The sequence below is a fragment of the Pelmatolapia mariae genome, linkage group LG2, assembly GCF_036321145.2.
Source record: "Pelmatolapia mariae isolate MD_Pm_ZW linkage group LG2, Pm_UMD_F_2, whole genome shotgun sequence".
Classification (NCBI taxonomy): Eukaryota; Metazoa; Chordata; class Actinopteri; order Cichliformes; family Cichlidae; genus Pelmatolapia; species Pelmatolapia mariae.
The window spans coordinates 27,564,761-27,592,708 of NC_086228.1; the positions used below are offsets into that span (position 1 = coordinate 27,564,761).

Below are 27,948 nucleotides of genomic sequence, written 5' to 3' on the forward strand. Positions count from 1 at the left end.
GTAAATAAATCTGAAATTAATACAGTCAATTCAATAAGTATTAATACATTAATACAAGCAGGTTTTACTGTAGAGAAATTTGACTGAGTTGGTTGACAAGTTTACAAAGATGGGAGAGGAACTTGCACTTTGGCATTTTAATGCATTTAATTATAACAGACGAGTGTGTGTGTCTCTCTCTCTCGATACTATCCAGTTAGATGGTTAGACGAGTGTTGCTTAAAATGTATTACATTTGAAAAAATTATTAAATAATCCAGCTATCCAAAATGAGTACTAAATGCCTTTTAGTTTATTCTGTTTCGTATTTAATGAATCTTACAGACCAAACCACAGATCACAGTTAGCTCACATTACACAAGTTACCATATATTGCACCATAAAAGTACCACTGTACAAAGGCCCTTACTGCATATGTTTTTAAGATATTTGAGCTTCTCAAAAGTAATGCTTTATGAGCTGTGCTAAACATACTAGTTGGGGTCATAAATCTTATGGCACAGGAGTTCCACTTTTTTCACATTAAAAGTTGCAAAAGCACTGGTACTGAAAATGAAAGGCATATTCATAGATACATACAAATGAGATACTTTATATATGAATTATATCTGTATCCTAGATAAGGTGCTGCATATGCATATCCATATACATACAGTTAGTCAGTGATAAACATTAGAACAGCTTTCACTGAGTGAAATCAACCATAACAACATTGTTTCTGAAGTGTAAGGATTAAACGAACATGTTTGGTTCTTCGGTTTTAAACACTGCAGAAGACATCAAAATGAAGGAACAGCCAGAACTTGGATCTAGACATTGACAGGTGACTGTACATGTTCATGTTTGTGGTGCATATACTGTACAGAGTGCTAAAGGCTCACTGTATTCACTTACGTTGCATTTAAAATCCAAGCCTCATTCTGGAGGAGCACATAAAATAAATAATAAGCGACATTGCACATTTTAATTTAGGCTTTGATTAAATCATTTTCTGAGTCCAAAGCAATGTCATTGTGCTGTTTTATAGATTTTTTTGACATCTTCTAAACCTCTTAGGACATCATGATTAAAAGGTGTTATACTGATTTACTGCCATTATTGTCCCATTAAAATCTTTCCATATTGTTCGGAAAAATCAAGTGAAACAGTGAGACTTAACTGCAAAAATGTTGCTTAATATAATAAAATAACTAAAGCTGTCAAAAGTACTTGAAGTCTTCCATGCAAAAACAACTTAAAGGCATAATGGCTAAAGGCCTTGATCTTTTCTGTTCTGTACACTTATTGATCTTATCTCTCAGCACTCTAAGTCATACAGTATCTTCAGGCCCAGTTCACATATAAAGCACAAAGTCAAGTACAAAACATAAAAGTACTCAAAGTTACCACATTTACAAAATACTGATTTTCTCTTATTTCATACATTGAAACTGTAGGTTGGTGCTTTTCTGATGTTTAGTTAATTGTGCTATTTCACGCCTTAGTTACCCTATTTATCATACAACAAAGCTGTAGTGGACCAAGACAAAGCAGAGCAGTTAAAAATATGATATCTTATGCGTTTCATTTTTTGAAGAGAGCGAGAGAGAGAGAGAGAGAGAGAGAGAGTGTATTTTCAAGGCATTTCAACATTTCCATGTCCACTTTTTTACTCTTTGATGTGGCTTCTTTTAATATCCACTGGCACAGTTTTTCAGATAGTCCATTTCATTGCATCTCCTCTTGAAATTTTCTTTTTAATATATGACAGTTGAAGTGTGGTTGAAACCATGCTGTCTTATCATGCATACTGAATGGACAGGGATGCATTGTTGACTGTCTTTTCATGGGTTCAAAGACAAAGCACTGGGCCATGTTTTTACAGACTCAGCAGGACAGACCTGGAGGGGGATATATGGTTAGAGGTTTCTTCTTTCCTCTGTGAAGCCATTCTTGTCAGTGTTAATCCTGTACGCTGCAGGTGGATGGGGGTCTTATGTGGAACTGCTGCTGCTGGTTGTGGATGCCTGCCAACGAGATGAAAATTAGACAAATTTCAAGAAAAGAACAAGAGCACTTGGGACTGGGCAAACTGACACATCTCATGCAGCCGACGTCTGTCGCTTATACGGGGCTTCAAGCAGAGGACAGACTGGGTTGAGGGATTGGGCAGATCCTTGAACATGTAGTGGGGAGGTGGCAGATCTATGAATACCGTGCTGCAAAATTATGTGAAGGAGAGTGGTTGCTAGGCAACTGGGTGACCGGTTTCTCTTTGCGTGTCTCCTGCACAAAGATTTAGGTCACAATTCAGTCTACAACAGACATTGTGTCATTCATGTTCAAACGTGTCATTCTGTGAAGTCAGAAACATTTAGTAGAATCACCGGTTTAACAGCACAGCCCAATTCCACTTACAAAAATTCAAAAACAGGAAATAGTCCTAATATATAAGTGATGGATCATTAGGGGATGAACAGACATGCACACACATCATTCTTTTGAGAACATAGTGATTGAATTAAGGGCATTTTTTTTTTTGGCATATATTTCAGTTTTTCTCAGTTGCTTAGGCTCAGTTCCTGAATTAGAGTTAATGCTCTCAAAACAATATACAGAATCATTCACAGCACTGTGTTGCTTATCCACAGCATAAGGAGAATTTTTCATTATTCTTTAAATTTGTAAATCTTTCAGCAGGTCTAGACAATTTGAATGTTCATGGGTTGTATTTGTCTTTGTCATCAATATAAATTATTCTTTTTCTTCGTGGAATAGTTTTTAATCTTAAACTATTATAGGTGTATGTTACAAATATGAAACTTTAAACTTTTTTTTTTTTTTTTAAATGGAGCTGAACTGTCAGAAAAATATGTGAAGTATGAAAACCTGGGGCCAGAGTTTTGTCCCCCCCCCCCCCCCCCCCCCATTTAGTATAGTTTATATTGTGACAATTGCAGGAAAAACATAGTTTACCCTCACACTACATGGAAATGTAAGTGGCTCATTACAAACACAGAATTTTCACTTTGATACAAAGTGAAATAAATTGGAGGAAAAGACTAGAAGTGAGGAAATTCGAAATAACAACCCACTGTCTTCGGTCAAAATATCCCTGGTTCACACTTTTCATGTTGATGTCAGAGGTATTTTTGCTAGCACGTGAAGTTAATTTTCACATAGGTTTTGAGTGAGTTACAGCCTCTTCACTGTAGGGTTTGTTTTTTGTTTGTTTTTTTGCTGCATGCATGTGCTGCTCTTGGTAATTAACCTTCAATGCAGAGAGTGTTGAAAATATTTTGAGAAATCTACCAAAGCAACTGAGAAAAACCTGTAACAGCAAAGGCCAGAACCTAAGCCAGCAAATGACAACAGTGTTGACTGAAGTGAAGGGTTTTTTGTTTGTTTGTTTTGTTTTGCTTCGGTTTCGTTTGTTTTGTTTAGTTTCTCAACATGATTGTCACTTTGTTCACCAAAAGCAATGACTATGACAGGAATACTAATTTAATACTACTTAATTTGGATGACTGTATTCGCTGAAATGTAAGCAAGACTGTAAGCCATTACGATTATTTTTGTTTAATCTTTTTTCTTGTCTGAGGTCAATAAAGGTCATGATAGTAATGTTTTATGCACCAAAATAATATAAAAGTATTAAGGGAGAAAACATAGTACTCAAATATATTAGCATGCTGTTAATCACTGTGCTGGTTAGACTGTATAAGAAGCTTTCATTAGGCCTAATGGATGAGACTGTAAGCATTAAAGCTGACACAAAAGTGGCAAAATGCATGTAATGTTAAGTAAGTCAAGTGATCTTTAGCCAGTTAAAAAAAACATCTCCTCCTCAAAGAAAATGAAATACAAGACACTGAATAATACTAACATCCACCGAGAACAAAACAAACACAAAAACAATTGAAACAATAGTTCTGTAATAATTAATAGAAAAGTTATCCAGGGCGGGGGAGTGAGACTTCTGCATACCTCCAACTGCAGAGCGGACTTCCTTCATTTAGGGTACTTTAGAGTGGGGAGAAAAAAAAAGCAATTCAGTGGTCAGGTCAGTACAAGCACAGAAGGATTCTTTGTGTATGTGTGTATGAATCCAGTGATCACAGAGTTGGCACTATAAACTGAATGTTATGACTTATAAATTTAACAGAATAAGCGTGGTTAGTGTGAACCTTAGAAGGGAATACTGTTACAATGTGTGCTACAGAAGTAGGTCAAAACACAGTTTTACATTTAGAGTACCATACTTACCAAGAAAGAAAGACAGACAGACAGATATGACATAGAATAATGGCAAAATTGTATCATATTTAGGTTATTTATTCTAACCAATAAATTAAGAGATTTCTGTTTCTTCTCTCAAAACCTGTTCATCTCAACTACTGGAGATGAAGTGCCTGCCCTAAGGTCATAGTTTCCTGCAAACATAGTGCAGACTTAAGTTTGAAGTTGTTCTGATGACCAGCAATCTCATATTCTGTATCTTCTTCATGTTGAAAGGTCATGTCATCAACAGCAAAAAACAAACAAACAAAAGAAAATAGTAAGGACAATATAACTCTTTCTAAACCTGCAAACAAAGTCACACTCCTATCTGATCTCAAAATACATTTCTCCTGTTTGTTTTAAAATAAATCTTATTTGACTCGTGTGCCTTTGCTCATGTGCCTGTGACCAGTTAACATAAAACTAAACACATTGACACCAGAGCAAAAACATATTTGGGTTTCACACATGTGAAACATTATTGTTGGCATTTTTTAATCTGTAGTCATTTTCTAACGGTTGTAAAGTCTCTCATGCAAAGAGAAAAACATTTCCATTGCAGATATTTCAAGTATGTACCAGCGATTAAAGGTTTACATGTTTTTTTTCACTTTGAAGTTTGTTAAACAAGAAATTGTAATAAGTAGTAGGTATCCTTTTTTAAAAAGAGTTTGTTGAAAATGCAAAAACATTAAAGACCTATACCTGCAGAGTAGAAGCTGCTGAGTCACTAGTGTCTGTCAGTCCTGTCCCTCTCGGTATGCTGGACACAATGTACCTGGAGCCCTTTGGCAGAGGCTGTCTAACCACCAGCTTTCCTTTCCTGGTCTCTGCTAGAAACAGACTGTACCAGTAGGCATCGTTAGAGACCAGAGTGGAGTCTGCGATGGTGGAGTTCCTCTCACTGATCACACTGTTCCTGGAGGGAGGAGCTGCTTTGCTGGGCTTGGGTTTCTGACACTTGATCACGATGGTGACCAATATGGTGATGAGCAGCAGAAACGACACCGAGCCCAGACCGATGACCAAATACAGGTTGATGTCTGAGAAGATGTCATATTCCAGAGGCTCCTCAGTCATGTCAGAGTAGGCTTTAACAGCAGTCTCCATTGTGGTCAGCTTGATGGTGACTGTAGCAGAGAGAGCAGGCTCTCCATTGTCCTTGGCTACAACAACAAGTCTCTGGTGGCGTGGATCTCTGTAACTGAACATCCTCATAGTCCGGATCTCTCCGTTGTATTGGTCCAGACTAAACAAGGTGGCGTCAGTCACCTGTAGAAACTGGTAGGTGATCCGAGAGTTGTGCACAGAGTCTGTATCTAACGCTATCACCTTTGCAATCAGGGATCCTTTATCAGTGGATCTGGGGATCTTTTCCTCCACCACAGAGCCGTGTGCACGCCACGGAGACACAATGACTGGAGCATTGTCGTTCTGGTCCACAATAATGATGTGGACGGTCACGTTACTGCTGAGAGGAGGAGAGCCAGAGTCTCTGGCCTCAATGTGGAACAGAAACTCCTTCTCAATCTCATAATCAAAGGTTTTGAGTGCGTAAAGATTACCGTTCTCTGGATTGATGGAGAACAGCATGGACATGGAAGTGTTGGATATCTCCTTCTCTATTATGAAATAAACTAGATACTGGTTTTCATGGAGGTCGGGGTCAAAGGCAGTGAGTGAGCTGAGCAAGGCCCCAGGTGCGTTATTCTCCATGACACGTATAGTATAAAATGACTGGGGGAACTGTGGGACATTGTCATTAACATCCAGCAGCTCTAAAGTCATAGTTTCATTGTCAGATAAAGGAGGAGAGCCTCTGTCTGTCACAGTGAAAGTGATGTCATATTCTGGCACCTTCTCACGGTCTAATGGCTCCGACACTACTAATTCATAATAGTTATCAGAGGACTCCCTCAGTTTGAAAGGCATATTATCTGGAATATGAAGATCAACTATTCCATTATCACCTGAATCTTTATCACTGACACTAACTACAGCTATCACTGTGTCCGTGGGTGTGTCTTCTTTTATTGGGCTTTGAAATGATTTAATTGATATTTCTGGGTGATTATCATTCATATCTGTCACCTGTATTGTAAGTTTACACTGTCCAGATAATGAGTTAGGTCCCTTATCACTGGCTATAATTTCCATTTCATAAAGTTTTAAATCTTCATAATTTATCATCTCTTTGACTCTGATCTCACCATTTTCTGGATTCAGGTTAAACATCTTTTGGGTCCTTTCTGATGTATACAAACTGTATGAATAAACAATCTCAGAATTGGATCCTTCATCTAAATCAGTGGCATTCAGTTTAATTACTAGACTGCCAATTGGAGAGTTTTCCACCACATCTACGACATATTTTGCTTTTTCAAAAGAAGGGGCGTTGTCGTTGACATCAAGCACGCGAACAATGATGCTGGCTGTACCTGTGCGGGTGGGAACTCCACCGTCCACAGCAGTGAGTATTAGATTATGAACAGCCTGCTTCTCCCTATCTAAAGGTTTTTTTAAAATCAAGTCTGCAAACTTTGTCCCGTCTCTCCCGGTCTGAATTTCAACTGAGAAATGTTCACTTGAGCTCAGATGGTAATTTTTCACAGAATTTGTTCCGACATCTGGGTCTGCAGCATTATTCAGTGAGAATCTCTCCCCCACTGGACTCGATTCAGAAATGTCCAAATGCATCGTCCCCCTCCGAAAATGTGGAGCGTTGTCATTAATGTCCGTTATTTCCACCTCAATATTAAACATTCGCACTGGATTCTCGATAGTAGCGTCTAATTTAAGAACGCAGTATGATGTTGTCTTCGATGGACAGAAAAACTCACGGTCAATCCTTTCTAAAATGAACAGCTCCCCCGTTACCTTGTTAATGTCGAGGTATTTTTTGTTAGCTACTACGTCCACGCGCATTTTTCTTTCATTCAGCGTCTTCACATCTAACCTCAGGTCGGTTGCTAAATTTGCAACAACAGAACCTTCCTCCATTTCTTCAGGAATAGAATAATGGGTGATTGAAGACGCAGTATTCACGATAGCAGAAAGAAAGAAACTCAGGGAAACGTACCCTGTCCCGCATGACTGTTTGAGATGGTGCATCATCGTGAAGCTTCCGTAACTCTGAAACACCTTGAAATGTGCGGAAACGCAGGTAAATCGTCCTCTTGTTGACTAAACACACGAAACGGACATCACCAGAGAAAATGTTTCTTCCTCACGAGTGACGTACATTTTAAATGGGACCACCTACTCTCCTTCCTCCAATAAATTTACGTGAAATCGATGACCTCATTAATGGGTGTGTTTTTCTGCAAAACAGCGACGGAAACAATTGTGCAACTTTTTCAAAAAAAAAAAAACATAAAAATAAAATACAGTTGTTTTCATTAAATAACAACAGAATCAGGGCATCTCAATTCCCGTTTAAGAAGTTGCTGATGCGAACTGGGACGTGAATTAGTGATTGCACGCGAAGTACTTCCCAGTTTTCGGCATATTTCCATTTCTTCATGCACTTTTTTTCTTTATTACGCAATTACCATGAAGAAAACAGCGAGTTTGTAACACAGTATCCCGTTTGCCTGGCGAAGTGCGAGGTTTCCTGTGCTGATGCGTGAAACAGTACTGGACAAGTAATGACATCAAATGTATCACTGCGCATTGCGAATGGCGGTTACTCTGTTATGATGTGCTACCGATTTTCCCGTCTTTTCTGTCTGTTTTCAGTGCCTAAGGAATGATATAAAGGCCGGTTAAATTGCAAGACACATCTATTTTTGAAACGGCGCTAAAATTATATTACATATTTTGTGCCATAAAACTTTATTGCGATTTAATAAACTGTATGCATCACCCGGGTCTGTATCACACTCACCTAAAGACTGTTTGCTCTCGCTATTGGCAAGGTACACAATGCCTGCCTACTACTTTACACATAAAATTTAGGCAAGCTAATCGATATAGTGTGCACTCAAAGAGACAATGGAAAGAGTTAAGATAATAATAATAATAATAATAATAATAATAATAATAATAATAATAATAACAATAAAAATAAGAATAAGAATAATTTCAGCCAAGTACAGAAAAGTAAGTGCCAGTTAGTGATCAGACCAGTCAACAAAACTAAACAAACACACCAAGCATGTCTGTATTTTTGTAGTTTATGTAGGTTTTCGTTCTTAAATGTTTGTGTATGCTCGATTATTAACATATTTATTTGAACGCTTGAACTGACTATGTAATATTTTCTTATCTTTTCTTTTTTTTTGGGGGGGGGAGGGCATGTTACTGTCTGTGGTTTTATGCACTCTATTTGCAGTGTTTCTAAGTTTTGGACCTTACCTCTATTGGCACAGCCTACTTAAAAACTCAGTTCTCACATAGGCTCATTTGTAAGTCTCTGTGGTTCTGCATTTATACTGTGTAGAAGTTTCCTCCCAAAAATCATAGTCGACAGGTTTCACCATGAGGTGTTTGCTATATGGTCAGAATATTTCAAGTATTTAAACAAAATGTAAATATCATATTTATGGCACATTTAATTTCCTCAAAACATGTCTAATTTTTCTTTTTAGACAACGTTTGTATACTCTTACTCTCTCATCTTCATTTGTTACATGTTTTGGGTGTAATTCTTTAAAAAAAACTGAACACACAAAATGTACAGTTGAACAATAAGCTATTTTTCATTCTTCCCAACAAATATTCCATTAGCAGATATCTAGTCAGATTAACAAAGTTATTCCTTTGATCACATTAATGACGATGGAGAGAATCTCTGATTTGCTTATTGACCCAAACACCAAATATAGAAATTAAAAAACAAATAGAGGTAGGTAGATTTAAGTAAACTGACTGGACTGGGATGGATTCAAATTCCAAAACTGAATTAATGATTTAGTCCAACACTAATCACTTGTAAGCGGAGGGGTGGACATTGACAGAGTACATCAGTATAAAAAAATGCTGAATGTAAACTTTTCCCATACCTGCAGAGTAGAAGCAGCTGAGTCACTAGTGTCTGTCAGCCCTGTCCCTCTTGGTATGCTGGACACAATGTACCTGGAGCCCTTTGGCAGAGGCTGTCTAACCACCAGCTTTCCTTTCCTGGTCTCTGCTAGAAACAGACTGTACCAGTAGGCATCGTTGGAGACCAGAGTGGAGTCTGCGATGGTGGAGTTCCTCTCACTGATCACACTGTTCCTGGAGGGAGGAGCTGCTTTGCTGGGCTTGGGTTTCTGACACTTGATCACGATGGTGACCAATATGGTGATGAGCAGCAGAAATGACACCGAGCCCAGACCGATGACCAAATACAGGTTGATGTCTGAGAAGATGTCATATTCCAGAGGCTCCTCAGTCATGTCAGAGTAGGCTTTAACAGCAGTCTCCATTGTGGTCAGCTTGATGGTGACTGTAGCAGAGAGAGCAGGCTCTCCATTGTCCTTGGCTACAACAACCAGTCTCTGGTGGCGTGGATCTCTGTAACTGAACATCCTCATAGTCCGGATCTCTCCATTGTATTGGTCCAGACTGAACAAGGTGGCGTCAGTCACCTGTAGAAACTGGTAGGTGATCCGAGAGTTGTGCACAGAGTCTGTATCTAACGCTATCACCTTTGCAATCAGGGATCCTTTATCAGTGGATCTGGGGATCTTTTCCTCCACCACAGAGCCGTGTGCACGCCACGGAGACACAATGACTGGAGCATTGTCGTTCTGGTCCACAATAATGATGTGGACGGTCACATTACTGCTGAGAGGAGGAGAGCCAGAGTCTCTGGCCTCGATGTGGAACAGAAACTCCTTCTCAATCTCATAATCAAAGGTTTTGAGTGCGTAAAGATTACCGTTCTCTGGATTGATGGAGAACAGCATAGACATGGAAGTGTTGGATATCTCCCTCTCTATTATGAAATAAACTAGATACTGGTTTTCATGGAGGTCGGGGTCAAAGGCAGTGAGTGAGCTGAGCAAGGCCCCAGGTGCGTTATTCTCCATGACACGTATAGTATAAAATGACTGGGGGAACTGTGGGACATTATCATTAACATCCAGCAGCTCTAAAGCCATAGTTTCATTGTCAGATAAAGGAGGAGAGCCTCTGTCTGTCACAGTGAAAGTGATGTCATATTCTGGCACCTTCTCACGGTCTAATGTCTGTGACACTACTAATTCATAATAGTTATCAGAGGACTCCCTCAGTTTGAAAGGCATATTATCTGGTATATGAAGATCAACTATTCCATTATCACCTGAATCTTTATCACTGACACTAACTACAGCTATCACTGTGTCTGTGGGTGTGTCTTCTTTTATTGGGCTTTGAAATGACTTAATGGAAATTTCTGGGTGATTATCATTCATATCTGTCACCTGTATTGTAAGTTTACACTGTCCAGATAATGAGTTAGGTCCCTTATCACTGGCTATAATTTCCATTTCATAAAGTTTTAAATCTTCATAATTTATCATCTCTTTGACTCTGATCTCACCATTTTCTGGATTCAGGTTAAACATCTTTTGGGTCCTTTCTGATGTATACAAACTGTATGAATAAACAATCTCAGAATTGGATCCTTCATCTAAATCAGTGGCATTCAGTTTAATTACTAGACTCCCAATTGGAGAGTTTTCCATCACATCTACGACATATTTTGCTTTTTCAAAAGAAGGGGCGTTGTCGTTGACATCAAGCACGCGAACAATGATGCTGGCTGTACCTGTGCGGGTGGGAACTCCACCGTCCACAGCAGTGAGTATTAGATTATGAACAGCCTGCTTCTCCCTGTCTAAAGATGTTTTCAAAATCAAGTCTGCAAACTTTGTCCCGTCTCTCCCGGTCTGAATTTCAACTGAGAAATGTTCACTTGAGCTCAGATGGTAATTTTTCACAGAATTTGTTCCGACATCTGGGTCTGCAGCATTATTCAGTGAGAATCTCTCCCCCACTGGACTCGATTCAGAAATGTCCAAATGCATCGTCCCCCTTCGAAAATGTGGAGCGTTGTCATTAATGTCCACGATTTCCACTTCAATGTTAAACATTCGCACTGGATTCTCAACGGAAGCGTCTAATTTAAGAAAGCAAGACGTGGCGGTCTTTAGAGGACATAAGAACTCTCTGTCTATCCTTTCCAGAATAAAGAGCTCTCCTGTGTCTTTTTTGATGTCAAGATATTTTTTATTGCCTACAACGTCAACGCGCATTTTTCTGTTACTCAGACTTCTTGTATCTAAACCCAAATCTGTTGCTAAATTCGCAACAACAGAACCTTCGTCCATTTCTTCGGGAACCGAATAATGGGTGACTGTCGATACCGGATTCATGATGGGAAAAAGAAAAAGAAATACTGAGACATACCATCTTCGGGAACACTTGAGATTACGGTGAGCCATTGAGGAAAAGAATGCGTATTTAAAATCTTGTAATTTCTTCTATGTTCAAACAAGGTGAAATAATCCTCAAATCTCTGACGAAAGGCAACACGGTAATTTCTGTAGAAAATATCTTTATGCCGCTGTCTTCCGAGCCTGGTGTAAATATGCCGTCTACAACGCCTACAATGAAGTATCGTGAGAATTATGACGTCACATGTGATTAGGTTTTACTGAAGAGCAGCGACATCAACAGTATTTAGAGAATTTTTCCGAGTCGTAACCAACTAGAAATGTATTTTTAATAAAAACAAAAAACAATAATATTATGAAATACTTTAATCATGTTTTTGCCTGCTTTAAGATTTGAATTTCATACTGCGAATATACTTCCTCTTTATTCTGTTTTCTCACTGTAGTTTTTATTTTTCCTGTTTGTTATAATGATATATAATTTTATTTAAACATAGGCTAAATTGCATCATGTAAAACATAAAGACACAACAAGTGACTCTGTATTAGGCTTTCAATCAGCGACTTCTGAAAAATACAATCCAAACAATTTAATATGACTTTCTGGTGTAAGTGATGGACCTCTGGAATTCATTTAGTTAAATTTCGAGAAATTATTATAATCCATCCATATTTAAGTGCTATCCAAAAAATGCAAAGGTTATAAATATCAACTCTTAGTAAAAATAAATTTGATAATGCTCAATTTATACCTAAATGACAGCTTTGACCAGAATCAGAATGAAGACAGTATGTCTCAGTGCAAATTTCTAAAATTTAAAGCTATAAGTTTTGGAAGTTTTTTCTATACACAATAGATATACCTTTGGGTGCTAAAAAGACGACATAACTGCGGTTTTTAACATTTCAAAGTTTTAAGAAAAGAAAAGAAATTCTGAAATTTTCTGTTCAACATGTTCCTTAATGCCTATATTTCATAAAAGTGCAACAAAAGATTTATATATATGTGCTGAAAGTGTCTTTAAGTGCCTTTTTTGTCATACCTGCAGAGTAGAAGCTGCTGAGTCACTAGTGTCTGTCAGCCCTGTCCCTCTCGGTATGCTGGACACAATGTACCTGGAGCCCTTTGGCAGAGGCTGTCTAACCACCAGCTTTCCTTTCCTGGTCTCTGCTAGAAACAGACTGTACCAGTAGGCATCGTTGGAGACCAGAGTGGAGTCTGCGATGGTGGAGTTCCTCTCACTGATCACACTGTTCCTGGAGGGAGGAGCTGCTTTGCTGGGCTTGGGTTTCTGACACTTGATCACGATGGTGACCAATATGGTGATGAGCAGCAGAAATGACACCGAGCCCAGACCGATGACCAAATACAGGTTGATGTCTGAGAAGATGTCATATTCCAGAGGCTCCTCAGTCATGTCAGAGTAGGCTTTAACAGCAGTCTCCATTGTGGTCAGTTTGATGGTGACTGTAGCAGAGAGAGCAGGCTCTCCATTGTCCTTGGCAACAACAACAAGTCTCTGGTGGCGTGAATCTCTGTAACTGAACATCCTCATAGTCCGGATCTCTCCGTTGTATTGATCAAGGCTAAACAAGGTGGCGTCAGTCACTTGTAGAAACTGGTAGGTGATCCGAGAGTTGTGCACAGAGTCATTGTCTAAGGCTATCACCTTTGCAATCAGGGATCCTTTATCAGTGGATCTGGGGATCTTTTCCTCCACCACAGAGCCGTGTGCACGCCAAGGAGACACAATAACTGGAGCATTGTCGTTCTGGTCCACAATAATGATGTGGACGGTCACGTTACTGCTGAGAGGAGGAGAGCCAGAGTCTCTGGCCTCGATGTGGAACAGAAACTCCTTCTCAATCTCATAATCAAAGGTTTTGAGTGCGTAAAGATTACCGTTCTCTGGATTGATGGAGAACAGCATAGACATGGAAGTGTTGGATATCTCCCTCTCTATTATGAAATAAACTAGATACTGGTTTTCATGGAGGTCGGGGTCAAAGGCAGTGAGTGAGCTGAGCAAGGCCCCAGGTGCGTTATTCTCCATGACACGTATAGTATAAAATGACTGGGGGAACTGTGGGACATTGTCATTAACATCCAGCAGCTCCAAAGTCATAGTTTCATTGTCAGATAAAGGAGGAGAGCCTCTGTCTGTCACAGTGAAAGTGATGTCATATTCTGGCACCTTCTCACGGTCTAATGGCTCCGACACTACTAATTCATAATAGTTATCAGAGGACTCCCTCAGTTTGAAAGGCATATTATCTGGAATATGAAGATCAACTATTCCATTATCACCTGAATCTTTATCACTGACACTAACTACAGCTATCACTGTGTCTGTGGGTGTGTCTTCTTTTATTGGGCTTTGAAATGACTTAATGGAAATTTCTGGGTGATTATCATTCATATCTGTCACCTGTATTGTAAGTTTACACTGTCCAGATAATGAGTTAGGTCCCTTATCACTTGCTATAATTTCCATTTCATAAAGTTTTAAATCTTCATAATTTATCATCTCTTTGACTCTGATCTCACCATTTTCTGGATTCAGGTTAAACATCTTTTGGGTCCTTTCTGATGTATACAAACTGTATGAATAAACAATCTCAGAATTGGATCCTTCATCTAAATCACTGGCATTCAGTTTAATTACTAGACTCCCAATTGGAGAGTTTTCCATCACATCTACGACATATTTTGCTTTTTCAAAAGAAGGGGCGTTGTCGTTGACATCAAGCACGCGAACAATGATGCTGGCTGTACCTGTGCGGGTGGGAACTCCACCGTCCACAGCAGTGAGTATTAGATTATGAACAGCCTGCTTCTCCCTGTCTAAATATGTTTTCAAAATCAAGTCTGCAAACTTTGTTCCGTCTCTCCCGGTCTGAATTTCAACTGAGAAATGTTCACTTGAGCTCAGATGGTAATTTTTCACAGAATTTGTTCCGACATCTGGGTCTGCAGCATTATTCAGTGAGAATCTCTCCCCCACTGGACTCGATTCAGAAATGTCCAAATGCATCGTCCCCCTTCGAAAATGTGGAGCGTTGTCATTAATGTCCACGATTTCCACTTCAATGTTAAACATTCGCACTGGATTCTCAACGGAAGCGTCTAATTTAAGAAAGCAAGACGTGGTGGTCTTTAGAGGACATAAGAACTCTCTGTCTATCCTTTCCAGAATAAAGAGCTCTCCTGTGTCCTTTTTGATGTCAAGATATTTTTTATTGCCTACAACGTCAACGCGCATTTTTCTGTTACTCAGACTTCTTGTATCTAAACCCAAATCTGTTGCTAAATTCGCAACAACAGAACCTTCGTCCATTTCTTCGGGAACCGAATAATGGGTGACTGTCGATATCGGATTCATGATGGGATAAAGAAAAAGAAATACTGAGACATACCATCTTCGGGAACACTTGAGATTACGGTGAGCCATTGAGGAAAAGAATGCGTATTTAAAATCTTGTAATTTCTTCTATGTTCAGACAAGGTGAAATAATCCTCAAATCTCTGACGAAAGGCAACACGGTAATTTCTGTAGAAAATATCTTTATGCCGCTGTCTTCCGAGCCTGGTGTAAATATGCCGTCTACAACGCCTACAATGAAGTATCGTGAGAATTATGACGTCACATGTGATTAGGTTTTACTGAAGAGCAGCGACATCAACAGTATTTAGAGAATTTTTCCGAGTCGTAACCAACTAGAAATGTATTTTTAATAAAAACAAAAAAAAATAATATTATGAAATACTTTAATCATGTTTTTGCCTGCTTTAAGATTTGAATTTCATACTGCGAATATACTTCCTCTTTATTCTGTTTTCTCACTGTAGTTTTTATTCTTCCTGTTTGTTATAATGATATATAATTTTATTTAAACTTAGGCTAAATTGCATCATGTAAAACATAAAGACACAACAAGTGACTCTGTATTAGGCTTTCAATCAGCGACTTCTGAAAAATACAATCCAAACAATTTAATATGACTTTCTGGTGTAAGTGATGGACCTCTGGAATTCATTTAGTTAAATTTCGAGAAATTATTATAATCCATCCATGTTTAAGTGCTATCCAAAAATGCAAAGGTTATAAATATCAACTCTTACTAAAAATAAATTTGATAATGCTCAACTTATATCTAAATGACAGCTTTAACCAGAATCAGAATGAAGACAGTATGTCTCAGTGCAAATTTCTAAAATTTAAAGCTATAAGTTTTGGAAGTTTTTTCTATACACAATAGATGCACCTTTGGGTGCTAAAAAGACGACATAGCTGCGGTTTTTAACATTTCAAAGTTTTAAGAAAAGAAATGAAATTCTGAAATTTTCTGTTCAACATGTTCCTTAATGCCTATATTTCATAAAAGTGCAACAAAAGATTTATATATATGTGCTGAAAGTGTCTTTAAGTGCCTTTTTTGTCATACCTGCAGAGTAGAAGCTGCTGAGTCACTAGTGTCTGTCAGCCCTGTCCCTCTCGGTATGCTGGACACAATGTACCTGGAGCCCTTTGGCAGAGGCTGTCTAACCACCAGCTTTCCTTTCCTGGTCTCTGCTAGAAACAGACTGTACCAGTAGGCATCGTTGGAGACCAGAGTGGAGTCTGCGATGGTGGAGTTCCTCTCACTGATCACACTGTTCCTGGAGGGAGGAGCTGCTTTGCTGGGCTTGGGTTTCTGACACTTGATCACGATGGTGACCAATATGGTGATGAGCAGCAGAAATGACACCGAGCCCAGACCGATAACCAAATACAGGTTGATGTCTGAGAAGATGTCATATTCCAGAGGCTCCTCAGTCATGTCAGAGTAGGCTTTAACAGCAGTCTCCATTGTGGTCAGTTTGATGGTGACTGTAGCAGAGAGAGCAGGCTCTCCATTGTCCTTGGCAACAACAACAAGTCTCTGGTGGCGTGAATCTCTGTAACTGAACATCCTCATAGTCCGGATCTCTCCGTTGTATTGATCAAGGCTAAACAAGGTGGCGTCAGTCACTTGTAGAAACTGGTAGGTGATCCGAGAGTTGTGCACAGAGTCAGTGTCTAAGGCTATCACCTTTGCAATCAGGGATCCTTTATCAGTGGATCTGGGGATCTTTTCCTCCACCACAGAGCCCTGTGCACGCCACGGAGACACAATAACTGGAGCATTGTCGTTCTGGTCCACAATAATGATGTGGACGGTCACGTTACTGCTGAGAGGAGGAGAGCCAGAGTCTCTGGCCTCGATGTGGAACAGAAACTCCTTCTCAATCTCATAATCAAAGGTTTTGAGTGCGTAAAGATTACCGTTCTCTGGATTGATGGAGAACAGCATAGACATGGAAGTGTTGGATATCTCCCTCTCTATTATGAAATAAACTAGATACTGGTTTTCATGGAGGTCTGGGTCAAAGGCAGTGAGTGAGCTGAGCAAGGCCCCAGGTGCATTATTCTCCATGACACGTATAGTATAAAATGACTGGGGGAACTGTGGGACATTGTCATTAACATCCAGCAGCTCTAAAGCCATAGTTTCATTGTCAGATAAAGGAGGAGAGCCTCTGTCTGTCACAGTGAAAGTGATGTCATATTCTGGCACCTTCTCACGGTCTAATGTCTGTGACACTACTAATTCAAAATAGTTATCAGAGGACTCCCTCAGTTTGAAAGGCATATTATCTGGTATATGAAGATCAACTATTCCATTATCACCTGAATCTTTATCACTGACACTAACTACAGCTATCACTGTGTCTGTGGGTGTGTCTTCTTTTATTGGGCTTTGAAATGACTTAATGGAAATTTCTGGGTGATTATCATTCATATCTGTCACCTGTATTGTAAGTTTACACTGTCCAGATAATGAGTTAGGTCCCTTATCACTGGCTATAACTTCCATTTCATAAAGTTTTAAATCTTCATAATTTATCATTTCTTTGACTCTGATCTCACCATTTTCTGGATTGAGATTAAACATCTTTTGGGTCCTTTCTGATGTATACAAACTGTATGAATAAACAATCTCAGAATTGGATCCTTCATCTAAATCAGTGGCATTCAGTTTAATTACTAGACTCCCAGTTGGAGAGTTTTCCACCACATCTACGACATATTTTGCTTTTTCAAAAGAAGGGGCGTTGTCGTTGACATCAAGCACTCGAACAATGATGCTGGCTGTACCTGTGCGGGTGGGGACTCCACCGTCCACAGCAGTGAGTATTAGATTATGAACAGCCTGCTTCTCCCTGTCTAAAGATGTTTTCAAAATCAAGTCTGCAAACTTTGAACCATCTCTCCCGGTCTGAATTTCAAGCGCAAAGTGTTGATTTTCACTCAGATGGTAATTTTTTACTGAATTTGAACCGAAATCGGGATCCACAGCATTAGGTAGGGAAAAGCGCTCCCCTGGTGAGGTCGATTCGGATATATCTAAATGCATCGTGTCTCTACGAAAAAAAGGCGCATTGTCATTGATGTCCATTATTTCAACCTCAATGTTGAACAGACGAATTGGATTTTCGATCGTTACATCCATTTTAAGAAAACACGATGGATTCTTGCTGTTACATATGTATTCACGGTCAATCTTTTCAGAAACAAATAACTCTCCTGTGTCTTTATTGATTTCAAGATATCGCTTATTGGCGATGACATCCAGTCTCATGTTGCGTCTACCCAGTGATTTTGCGTCCAGACCCAAATCCAATGCTAGATTAGCGACCACGGAACCTTGTTCCATCTCTTCGGGGATTGAGTAGTGTGTAACAGCAGATATAACGGAGACGGCCACACAGAAAAAAATGAGCATCGACACGTACCTCATCCCAGAGCGATGACATAATTTAAAATCCATGATTATTAGTTCGTCTCGTTCACAAATAAAACGCCTCTGTATGCGCAAAATCGATGTCTCGGTTCCAAGAAAGCAGACCTCTATGAAAATCAACAAAGAGGTTATGTACTATGACCTCGGGCTGCTAGAAGAAAGAGCCATGTAAAAATGGAGGTTCTGTTACTTTCCTCGGTTATCTGGATGGTGATGTCACGTGGACCTGATTTTTCTTTTTGTGGTAAAGAGCGACGCGTTGTGTTATCTCTCGGTTGAATTAACCGAGTTCGAAAGTATAATGCTGATATGCTTTACAAAGGTAGTTGTTATAGTTATTAGTGTCGTTGCTCCTACAGCTGTCCTCCTAATTTGACTAAAATGTAGATAATTTGTAGCATTCAACTGCAGTTACTACATGCCAACAAAAGCACAGCAAGACAATTAATTTCATTAATAAACACATAATTTGTTTTCTTGTTGGTATTTGGTTGAGTGGTTTTAAAAAAATATAGATAAACACTGTTAATGGTGTTGACTAAGCAGAGAAACAGAAGTAAAACCATAGAAATGTTAAGTGTAAAAATCTCACTCCTTCTTTCTCCATACCTGCAGAGTAGAAGCTGCTGAGTCACTAGTGTCTGTCAGCCCTGTCCCTCTCGGTATGCTGGACACAATGTACCTGGAGCCCTTTGGCAGAGGCTGTCTAACCACCAGCTTTCCTTTTCTGGTCTCTGCTAGAAACAGACTGTACCAGTAGGCATCGTTGGAGACCAGAGTGGAGTCTGCGATGGTGGAGTTCCTCTCACTGATCACACTGTTCCTGGAGGGAGGAGCTGCTTTGCTGGGCTTGGGTTTCTGACACTTGATCACGATGGTGACCAATATGGTGATGAGCAGCAGAAACGACACCGAGCCCAGACCGATGACCAAATACAGGTTGATGTCTGAGAAGATGTCATATTCCAGAGGCTCCTCAGTCATGTCAGAGTAGGCTTTAACAGCAGTCTCCATTGTGGTCAGTTTGATGGTGACCGTAGCAGAGAGAGCAGGCTCTCCATTGTCCTTGGCTACAACAACCAGTCTCTGGTGGCGTGGATCTCTGTAACTGAACATCCTCATAGTCCGGATCTCTCCATTGTATTGATCCAGACTAAACAAGGTGGCGTCAGTCACTTGTAGAAACTGGTAGGTGATCCGAGAGTTGTGCACAGAGTCTGTATCTAAGGCTATCACCTTGGCAACCAGGGATCCTTTATCAGTGGATCTGGGGATCTTTTCCTCCACCACAGAGCCGTGTGCACGCCACGGAGACACAATAACGGGAGAATTGTCGTTCTGGTCCACAATAATGATGTGGACGGTCACATTACTGCTGAGAGGAGGAGAGCCAGAGTCTCTGGCCTCGATGTGGAACAGAAACTCCTTCTCAATCTCATAATCAAAGGTTTTGAGTGCGTAAAGATTACCGTTCTCTGGATTGATGGAGAACAACATAGACATGGAGGTGTTGGATATCTCCTTCTCTATTATGAAATAAACTAGATACTGGTTTTCATGGAGGTCAGGGTCAAAGGCAGTGAGTGAGCTGAGCAAGGCCCCAGGTGCGTTATTCTCCATGACACGTATAGTATAAAATGACTGGGGGAACTGTGGGACATTATCATTAACATCCAGCAGCTCTAAAGCCATAGTTTCATTGTCAGATAAAGGAGGAGAGCCTCTGTCTGTCACAGTGAAAGTGATGTCATATTCTGGCACCTTCTCACGGTCTAATGTCTGTGACACTACTAATTCATAATAGTTATCAGAGGACTCCCTCAGTTTGAAAGGCATATTATCTGGAATATGAAGATCAACTATTCCATTATCACCTGAATCTTTATCACTGACACTAACTACAGCTATCACTGTGTCTAATTCAATGTTTTCAGTGACTGGAGTTTGAAATGACTTGATAGAAATTTGTGGATGATTATCATTCATGTCTTCTACAATAATTTTAATTTTACATTGGCCTGATAATGCACTAACCCCTTTATCAGTAGCTATAACTTCCATATCATAAATCCTGAAATCTTCATAATTTAACACCCCCTTTACAGTAATCTCACCCGTGGTAGGGTTTAGATTAAAGGTTTCCTGTGTTTTTTCAGATGTATACAGACTATATGAATATACTATTTCTGAATTTAAGCCTTCATCTAAATCTGTGGCATTAAGATGAATAACAATACTTCCAACTGGAGAATTTTCCACTACACTAACCTGATAACTGTCTTCTTCAAATTTAGGGGCGTTGTCATTTGTATCTAAAACGTGAACAAAAACAGTAGCAGTTCCTGAACTAGGCGGTATACCGCCATCTACGGCCGTAAGAATTAAATTATGAGCAGCGCGTTCCTCTCGATTTAGTTTTTTTGTAAGGATCAAATCAGCAAATTTTGATCCATCTCTTCCTGTTTGAATTTCGATAGTGAAATAATCACTCTCACTCAAGTGGTAGGCTTTCACGGAGTTCGATCCAACATCGGGATCAACTGCGTTGCTCACTGAAAAACGCTCTCCAGCCTCTGTCCCTTCTGAAATGTCTAAATCTATGGTGTCTCTTCGGAAGTGGGGCGCGTTATCGTTTATGTCCATTATCTCCAATTCTATGTAAAAAATTCTTTTGGGATTTTCGATTATTGCCTCCATTTTCAGATAACATGAAGTCTTAGCGGGACAGAGAGATTCTCTGTCAATTCGTTCAACAATGTACAGCTCCCCTGTTTCTTTGTTCACGTCCAGATATTTTCTATTTGCAATGATCTCTAGACGCATTTTCCGTTCGACCAGTGTCTTCACATCTATTCCCAAATCCCCGACTAGATTTGCTACAACAGAGCCTTCTTCAAGTTCCTCGGGAACAGAGTAGTGTGTCACAGCTGCAGTGTACTTTATATTGGAAGCGAAAAGAATGAATATCAGCACATACCTTCTCCAGTGTCCAAAACAGACAAAACCCTTCATTCTTACTACGACCTTTTTTTTCTTAAGCAATTTAAAATAAGTGGGCTTTAAAGAAGAGGTAGGCGTCAGTTAAATTTCCCCCCAAAATGCAAGTACAGTGTCTGGAAATCCTTGAAATCCAAATTCACCAGGCGCTGCTCGTTTTCCGTTCTCTTCCTCTTATTTAAAATTTTACTGTGGTGCGATCGAGATGTCACTATTGTCCAGTAAGTTAGATTGGGAAACAGCGCCCCTGCCTGAAATAAAATGGCCATTACACAATACTTTTTAATGTAAAAATAATTTACTAATTTGCCCGAGATTAAACTTAAACACTAATAAATGCTTAGGAAGTTTATTGGTAATGATTTACACGGCTGATGTGGAAGATGCGTTTTCATGGGAGTATTTCACTTTTTTATTTTCACTTGAATGGGTCGCTGCACCACATAGAATAATTATATTCATATCATTTTCTGTAAAACCTCGCGTTTCATTTCCAAAATGTTTTATATAAACTGCAAAAAGGGAAAACGTTTGTTTCACCTAAAATAGTATGTTTCATCAGTTTGCTTTAAATAACTACACGGAACTAAATGTCGAATAAAGATTTTAGGATAGGACATCACTGAACTGTGCTGCATATAAAAGAGTAACATGAGTGTGAATAATAAGGATGACATTTAATAAGATTTGCATCTCAAACAAAGGGAGCATTTCTAAAATTAATGCTTGGGAATAAAGCTATTTAATCTAGTACTGGGTTATAAAATGAACATTTTCTGAATGATATTCTACCCAATCACGGTGTCTCAAAAAACTGCCTCACCTGCAGAGTAGAAGCTGCTGAGTTACTAGTGTCTGTCAGTCCTGTCCCTCTCGGTATGCTGGACACAATGTACCTGGAGCCCTTTGGCAGAGGCTGTCTAACCACCAGCTTTCCTTTCCTGGTCTCTGCTAGAAACAGACTGTACCAGTAGGCATCGTTGGAGACCAGAGTGGAGTCTGCGATGGTGGAGTTCCTCTCACTGATCACGCTGTTCCTGGAGGGAGGAGCTGCTTTGCTGGGCTTGGGTTTCTGACACTTGATCACGATGGTGACCAATATGGTGATGAGCAGCAGAAACGACACCGAGCCCAGACCGATGACCAAATACAGGTTGATGTCTGAGAAGATGTCATATTCCAGAGGCTCCTCAGTCATGTCAGAGTAGGCTTTAACAGCAGTCTCCATTGTGGTCAGTTTGATGGTGACTGTAGCAGAGAGAGCAGGATCTCCGTTGTCCTTGGCAACAACAACAAGCCTCTGGTGGCGTGGATCTCTGTAACTGAACATCCTCATAGTCCGGATCTCTCCATTGTATTGGTCCAGACTGAACAAGGTGGCGTCAATCACCTGTAGAAACTGGTAGGTGATCCGAGAGTTGTGCACAGAGTCATTGTCTAAGGCTATCACCTTGGCAACCAGGGATCCTTTATCAGTGGATCTGGGGATCTTTTCCTCCACCACAGAGCCCTGTGCACGCCACGGAGACACAATAACTGGAGCATTGTCGTTCTGGTCCACAATAATGATGTGAACAGTCACATTACTGCTGAGAGGAGGAGAGCCAGAGTCTCTGGCCTCGATGTGGAACAGAAACTCCTTCTCAATCTCATAATCAAAGGTTTTGAGTGCATAAAGATTACCGTTCTCTGGATTGATGGAGAACAGCATGGACATGGAGGTGTTGGATATCTCCTTCTCTATTATGAAATATACTAGATACTGGTTTTCATGGAGGTCGGGGTCAAAGGCAGTGAGTGAGCTGAGCAAGGCCCCAGGTGCGTTATTCTCCATGACACGTATAGTATAAAATGACTGTGGGAACTGTGGGACATTATCATTAACATCCAGCAGCTCTAAAGTCATAGTTTCATTGTCAGTTAAAGGAGGAGAGCCTCTGTCTGTCACAGTGAAAGTGATGTCATATTCAGGCACCTTCTCACGGTCTAAAGGCTCCGACACTACTAATTCATAATAGTTATCAGAGGACTCCCTCAGTTTGAAAGGCATATTATCTGGAATATGAAGATCAACTATTCCATTATCACCTGAATCTTTATCACTGACACTAACTACAGCTATCACTGTGTCTAACTCGATGTTTTCAGTTACTGGACTCTGAAATGATTTAATTGATATTTCTGGGTGATTATCATTCATGTCTTCAATTAGAATCTTTATGGTGCATTGTCCTGTTAAGCTGCTGGCTCCTTTATCAGTAGCTATAACTTCCATATCATAAATCCTGAAATCTTCATAGTTCAGCATTCCCTTAACTGTAATTTCACCAGTGGCAGGATTCAGATTAAATGTCTCCTGTGTTTTTTCTGACGTATATAAACTGTATGAATATGTTATATCAGAATTTGATCCTTCATCTAAGTCTTTTGCATTTAAATGCACAACAAGACTTCCAATCGGAGAGTTTTCCATTAAATTTACACTCAGATTTTCTTTATCAAACGCAGGTGGATTGTCATTATTGTCCAGAATATGAACAATAACACTGGCAGTGCCAGAACGAGCGGGTGTTCCTCCATCTACAGCTGTGAGCATCAAGTTATGAACAGGCTGCTGCTCTCGGTCTAATGTCCTTGTTAGAATTAATTCTGCAAACTTCGATCCATCTCTTCCGGTCTGAACTTCTATATTAAAATATTCACTTTCACTCAGATAGTATGTTTTCACTGAATTGGATCCAACATCAGCATCGACTGCATTACTCAGAGAAAATCTCTCTCCTCTTGCTGTAACTTCGGATATATCCAGATGTATGGCGTCTCTTCGAAATTGTGGGGCGTTGTCGTTCATGTCAAGAATTTCTATTTCTATATTAAATATTCGTAACGGGCTTTCTAGTATTACCTCTAGTTTTAGATAGCAAGAGGACTTGGTATTGCACATGTATTCCCTGTCGATCTTTTCAACAACATACAGCTCACCAGTCTCTTTGTTCACATCCAGATATTTCTTGTTCGCGATGATATCAAGACGCATCTTCCTCTGATTCAGTGTTTTAAGATCCAGGGTCAGATCGGTGGCTAGATTAGCCACGACGGATCCTTCTTTCAATTCTTCTGGTATTGAATAATGAGTCACGGAGGCCGACAGTGGATTAGCGATCGAAAACAGAAAAAGACTGAGCAGCACGTACCTTTTCAATGACTCCATTGTTACAAAAGGACCCCTGGTTTTCTATCGAATCATATTACTTCACTCGGAATATTTGACGTTTCTAGCAATACTAATTTGCGCTGAAACCTCTTCTACCCTAAACACGTTCAAACATAATTTTATCGCACCGTTTTTGCTGCGGTAAAGTTTGCGAGTGCGTTTTCGCACTTTCAGCGCCACGGAGCTGTTTGGTCTTTTTCCGATTCGCTCAGACGTAGTTAGCATTGTGACTACGTTGATGGGCTGGGCTTTTATGGACGGAACAGCGCCACCGAAAATATCACACCACATTTTACCTATGTTAAAGGAAGCGGAAAAAGTAAAAAAAAAAAATATATATATATATATATGTATATATATACATATATTGAATTATTCATTTTAGATTTCGTGAGATTAGTTTTGATAATAAAGCAATTTTATTTTGCATTTTTACCAACGTCAATTATATTTATTTACCTGAAAAAGTCTAGCATGTAAAACGAGAATCCGCTGTTTTGTACATGTTACAAATACAAATAATAAGGTTTATAAAGCACAGAAGTTACTGCAAAGGCGGACACTGGATTCCTACCTGCAGAGTAGAGGCTGCTGAGTCACTAGTGTCTGTCAGTCCTGTCCCTCTCGGTATGCTGGACACAATGTACCTGGAGCCTTTTGGCAGAGGCTGTCTAACCACCAGCTTTCCTTTCCTAGTCTCTGCCAGAAACAGACTGTACCAGTAGGCATCGTTGGAGACCAGAGTGGAGTCTGCGATGGTGGAGTTCCTCTCACTGATCACGCTGTTCCTGGAGGGAGGAGCTGCTTTGCTGGGCTTGGGTTTCTGACACTTGATCACGATGGTGACCAATATGGTGATGAGCAGCAGAAACGACACCGAGCCCAGACCGATGACCAAATACAGGTTGATGTCTGAGAAGATGTCATATTCCAGAGGCTCCTCAGTCATGTCAGAGTAGGCTTTAACAGCAGTCTCCATTGTGGTCAGTTTGATGGTGACTGTAGCAGAGAGAGCAGGCTCTCCGTTGTCCTTGGCTACAACAACCAGTCTCTGGTGGCGTGGATCTCTGTAACTGAACATCCTCATAGTCCGGATCTCTCCATTGTATTGGTCCAGACTGAACAAGGTGGCGTCAGTCACCTGTAGAAACTGGTAGGTGATCCGAGAGTTGTGCACAGAGTCAGTGTCTAAGGCTATCACCTTGGCAACCAGGGATCCTTTATCAGTGGATCTGGGGATCTTTTCCTCCACCACAGAGCCGTGTGCACGCCACGGAGACACAATGACTGGAGCATTGTCGTTCTGGTCCACAATAATGATGTGAACAGTCACGTTACTGCTGAGAGGAGGAGAGCCAGAGTCTCTGGCCTCGATGTGGAACAGAAACTCCTTCTCAATCTCATAATCAAAGGTTTTGAGTGCATAAAGATTACCGTTCTCTGGATTGATGGAGAACAGCATGGACATGGAAGTGTTGGATATCTCCTTCTCTATTATGAAATATACTAGATACTGGTTTTCATGGAGGTCGGGGTCAAAGGCAGTGAGTGAGCTGAGCAAGGCCCCAGGTGCGTTATTCTCCATGACACGTATAGTATAAAATGACTGGGGGAACTGTGGAACATTATCATTAACATCCAGCAGCTCTAAAGTCATAGTTTCATTGTCAGATAAAGGAGGAGAGCCTCTGTCTGTCACAGTGAAAGTGATGTCATATTCCGGCACCTTCTCACGGTCTAATGTCTGTGACACTACTAATTCATAATAGTTATCAGAGGACTCCCTCAGTTTGAAAGGCATATTATCTGGAATATGAAGATCAACTATTCCATTATCACCTGAATCTTTATCACTGACACTAACTACAGCTATCACTGTGTCTATCTCGATGTTTTCAGTCACTGGACTCTGAAATGATTTAATTGATATTTCTGGGTGATTATCATTCATGTCTTCTACTAGAATCTTTATGGTGCATTGTCCTGTTAAACTGCTGGCTCCTTTATCAGCAGCTATAACTTCCATATCATAAATCCTGAAATCTTCATAGTTCAGTATTCCCTTAACTGTAATTTCACCAGTGGCAGGATTCAGATTAAATGTGTCCTGTGTTTTTTCTGACGTATATAAACTGTATGAATATGTTATATCAGAATTTAATCCTTCATCTAAGTCTGTTGCATTAAGATCAACAACAAGACTTCCAGTCGGAGAGTTTTCCATTATTTTAACACTAAGATTTTCTTTTTCAAACGCGGGTGCGTTATCATTTGTATCTAAAACTCGTACAATAACACTGGCAGTGCCAGAGCGAGCAGGTGTTCCTCCATCTACAGCTGTGAGTATCAAGTTATGAACAGCCTGCTGCTCTCGATCTAATGTCTGTTTTAATATCAAATCCGCAAACTTTGATCCATCTCTTCCGGTCTGAACTTCAATTGTAAATTGTTCACTTTCACTTAAATGGTACGTTTTCACTGAATTAATGCCCACATCAGGATCAACGGCATTGCTCAAAGAGAATCTTTCTCCTGTAGGCGTTGATTCAGATATGTCTAAATGTATAGTCTCTCGTCGAAATTGCGGGGCGTTGTCGTTCATGTCAAGAATTTCTACTTCCATGTTAAATATTCGTACTGGACTTTCTAGTATTACCTCTAATCTTAGATAGCAAGACGTTGAGGACTTGGTATTGCAAATATGTTCCCTGTCGATCTTTTCAACAACATACAGCTCACCAGTCTCTTTGTTCACATCTAGATATTTCTTGTTTGCGATGATATCAAGACGCATCTTCCTCTGATTCAGTGTTTTAACATCCAGGCTGAGATCGGTGGCGAGATTAGCCACGACGGATCCTTCTTTCAATTCTTCTGGTATTGAATAATGAGTCGCTGAGGCTGATGTGTATCGAACAAAAGAGAAAATAACAACAAGCAGCACATACCTCTTATGGAACCCCATTGTTCTGGAAACCCGTCTTTTAAGTGAGTTAATTGCTCTTCGAATGATCAAGTATATGATTCCAGCAATATTCAATTTTGATAGTCTGTCTTTCATCACAGGCAAACAGGCATTTCAATATCAACCTTTTCCTTGTCAAAAAAATGCCAGCGCCCCACGGAGGGGACCTTCAGCACTACGGAGCTGTCCGCTTGTTTATCTCTTTTCTCAGACCACCACGGTGTTCCTACATGACGTCTGTGTGTTGGCTTTTTAGTTATAGAATAGCGCCACCCCTTTGATTTTACAAGGTCTTCCTAACTACGTTGAACATGATATGCCAA

At 40.0% G+C, this 27,948-nt stretch overlaps 4 protein-coding genes across 8 annotated transcripts; all 4 read right to left on the reverse strand.

Annotated features, from left to right (window-relative positions):
* Nucleotides 1-63: 63 nt before the first annotated feature.
* On the reverse strand, nt 64-27,930 carry LOC134644875 (protocadherin alpha-C2-like). Of its 5 annotated transcripts, none has more exons than XM_063498045.1 (3): nt 22,270-24,895; nt 3,967-4,002; nt 64-2,006 (listed from the first exon to the last, which is right to left on the reverse strand). In XM_063498045.1, the coding sequence occupies exons 1-2, from the start codon at nt 24,655-24,657 to the stop codon at nt 3,991-3,993; spliced, it is 2,400 nt and encodes a 799-aa protein (XP_063354115.1). In that variant the 5' UTR covers nt 24,658-24,895; the 3' UTR covers nt 64-2,006; nt 3,967-3,990. The 5 variants fall into 5 exon arrangements, with proteins under 5 accessions (XP_063354115.1, XP_063354089.1, XP_063354081.1 ...); XM_063498019.1 differs by lacking the exon at nt 22,270-24,895 and adding an exon at nt 25,235-27,930 and having other exon boundaries at nt 65-2,006; XM_063498037.1 differs by lacking the exon at nt 22,270-24,895 and adding an exon at nt 4,966-9,253 and having other exon boundaries at nt 66-2,006.
* LOC134644910 (protocadherin alpha-C2-like) lies at nt 12,662-15,342 on the reverse strand. The gene has a single exon (XM_063498070.1). It carries the CDS (start codon nt 15,074-15,076, stop codon nt 12,662-12,664), a length of 2,415 nt encoding a protein of 804 aa, XP_063354140.1. The 5' UTR covers nt 15,077-15,342.
* On the reverse strand, nt 15,951-18,772 carry LOC134636771 (protocadherin alpha-C2-like). Its single transcript, XM_063486940.1, has one exon. The coding sequence runs from the start codon at nt 18,474-18,476 to the stop codon at nt 16,065-16,067; it is 2,412 nt and encodes an 803-aa protein (XP_063343010.1). The 5' UTR covers nt 18,477-18,772; the 3' UTR covers nt 15,951-16,064.
* Nucleotides 19,023-21,683, reverse strand: LOC134636778 (protocadherin alpha-C2-like). The gene has a single exon (XM_063486954.1). The coding sequence runs from the start codon at nt 21,459-21,461 to the stop codon at nt 19,038-19,040; it is 2,424 nt and encodes an 807-aa protein (XP_063343024.1). The 5' UTR covers nt 21,462-21,683; the 3' UTR covers nt 19,023-19,037.
* Nucleotides 27,931-27,948: the final 18 nt, after the last annotated feature.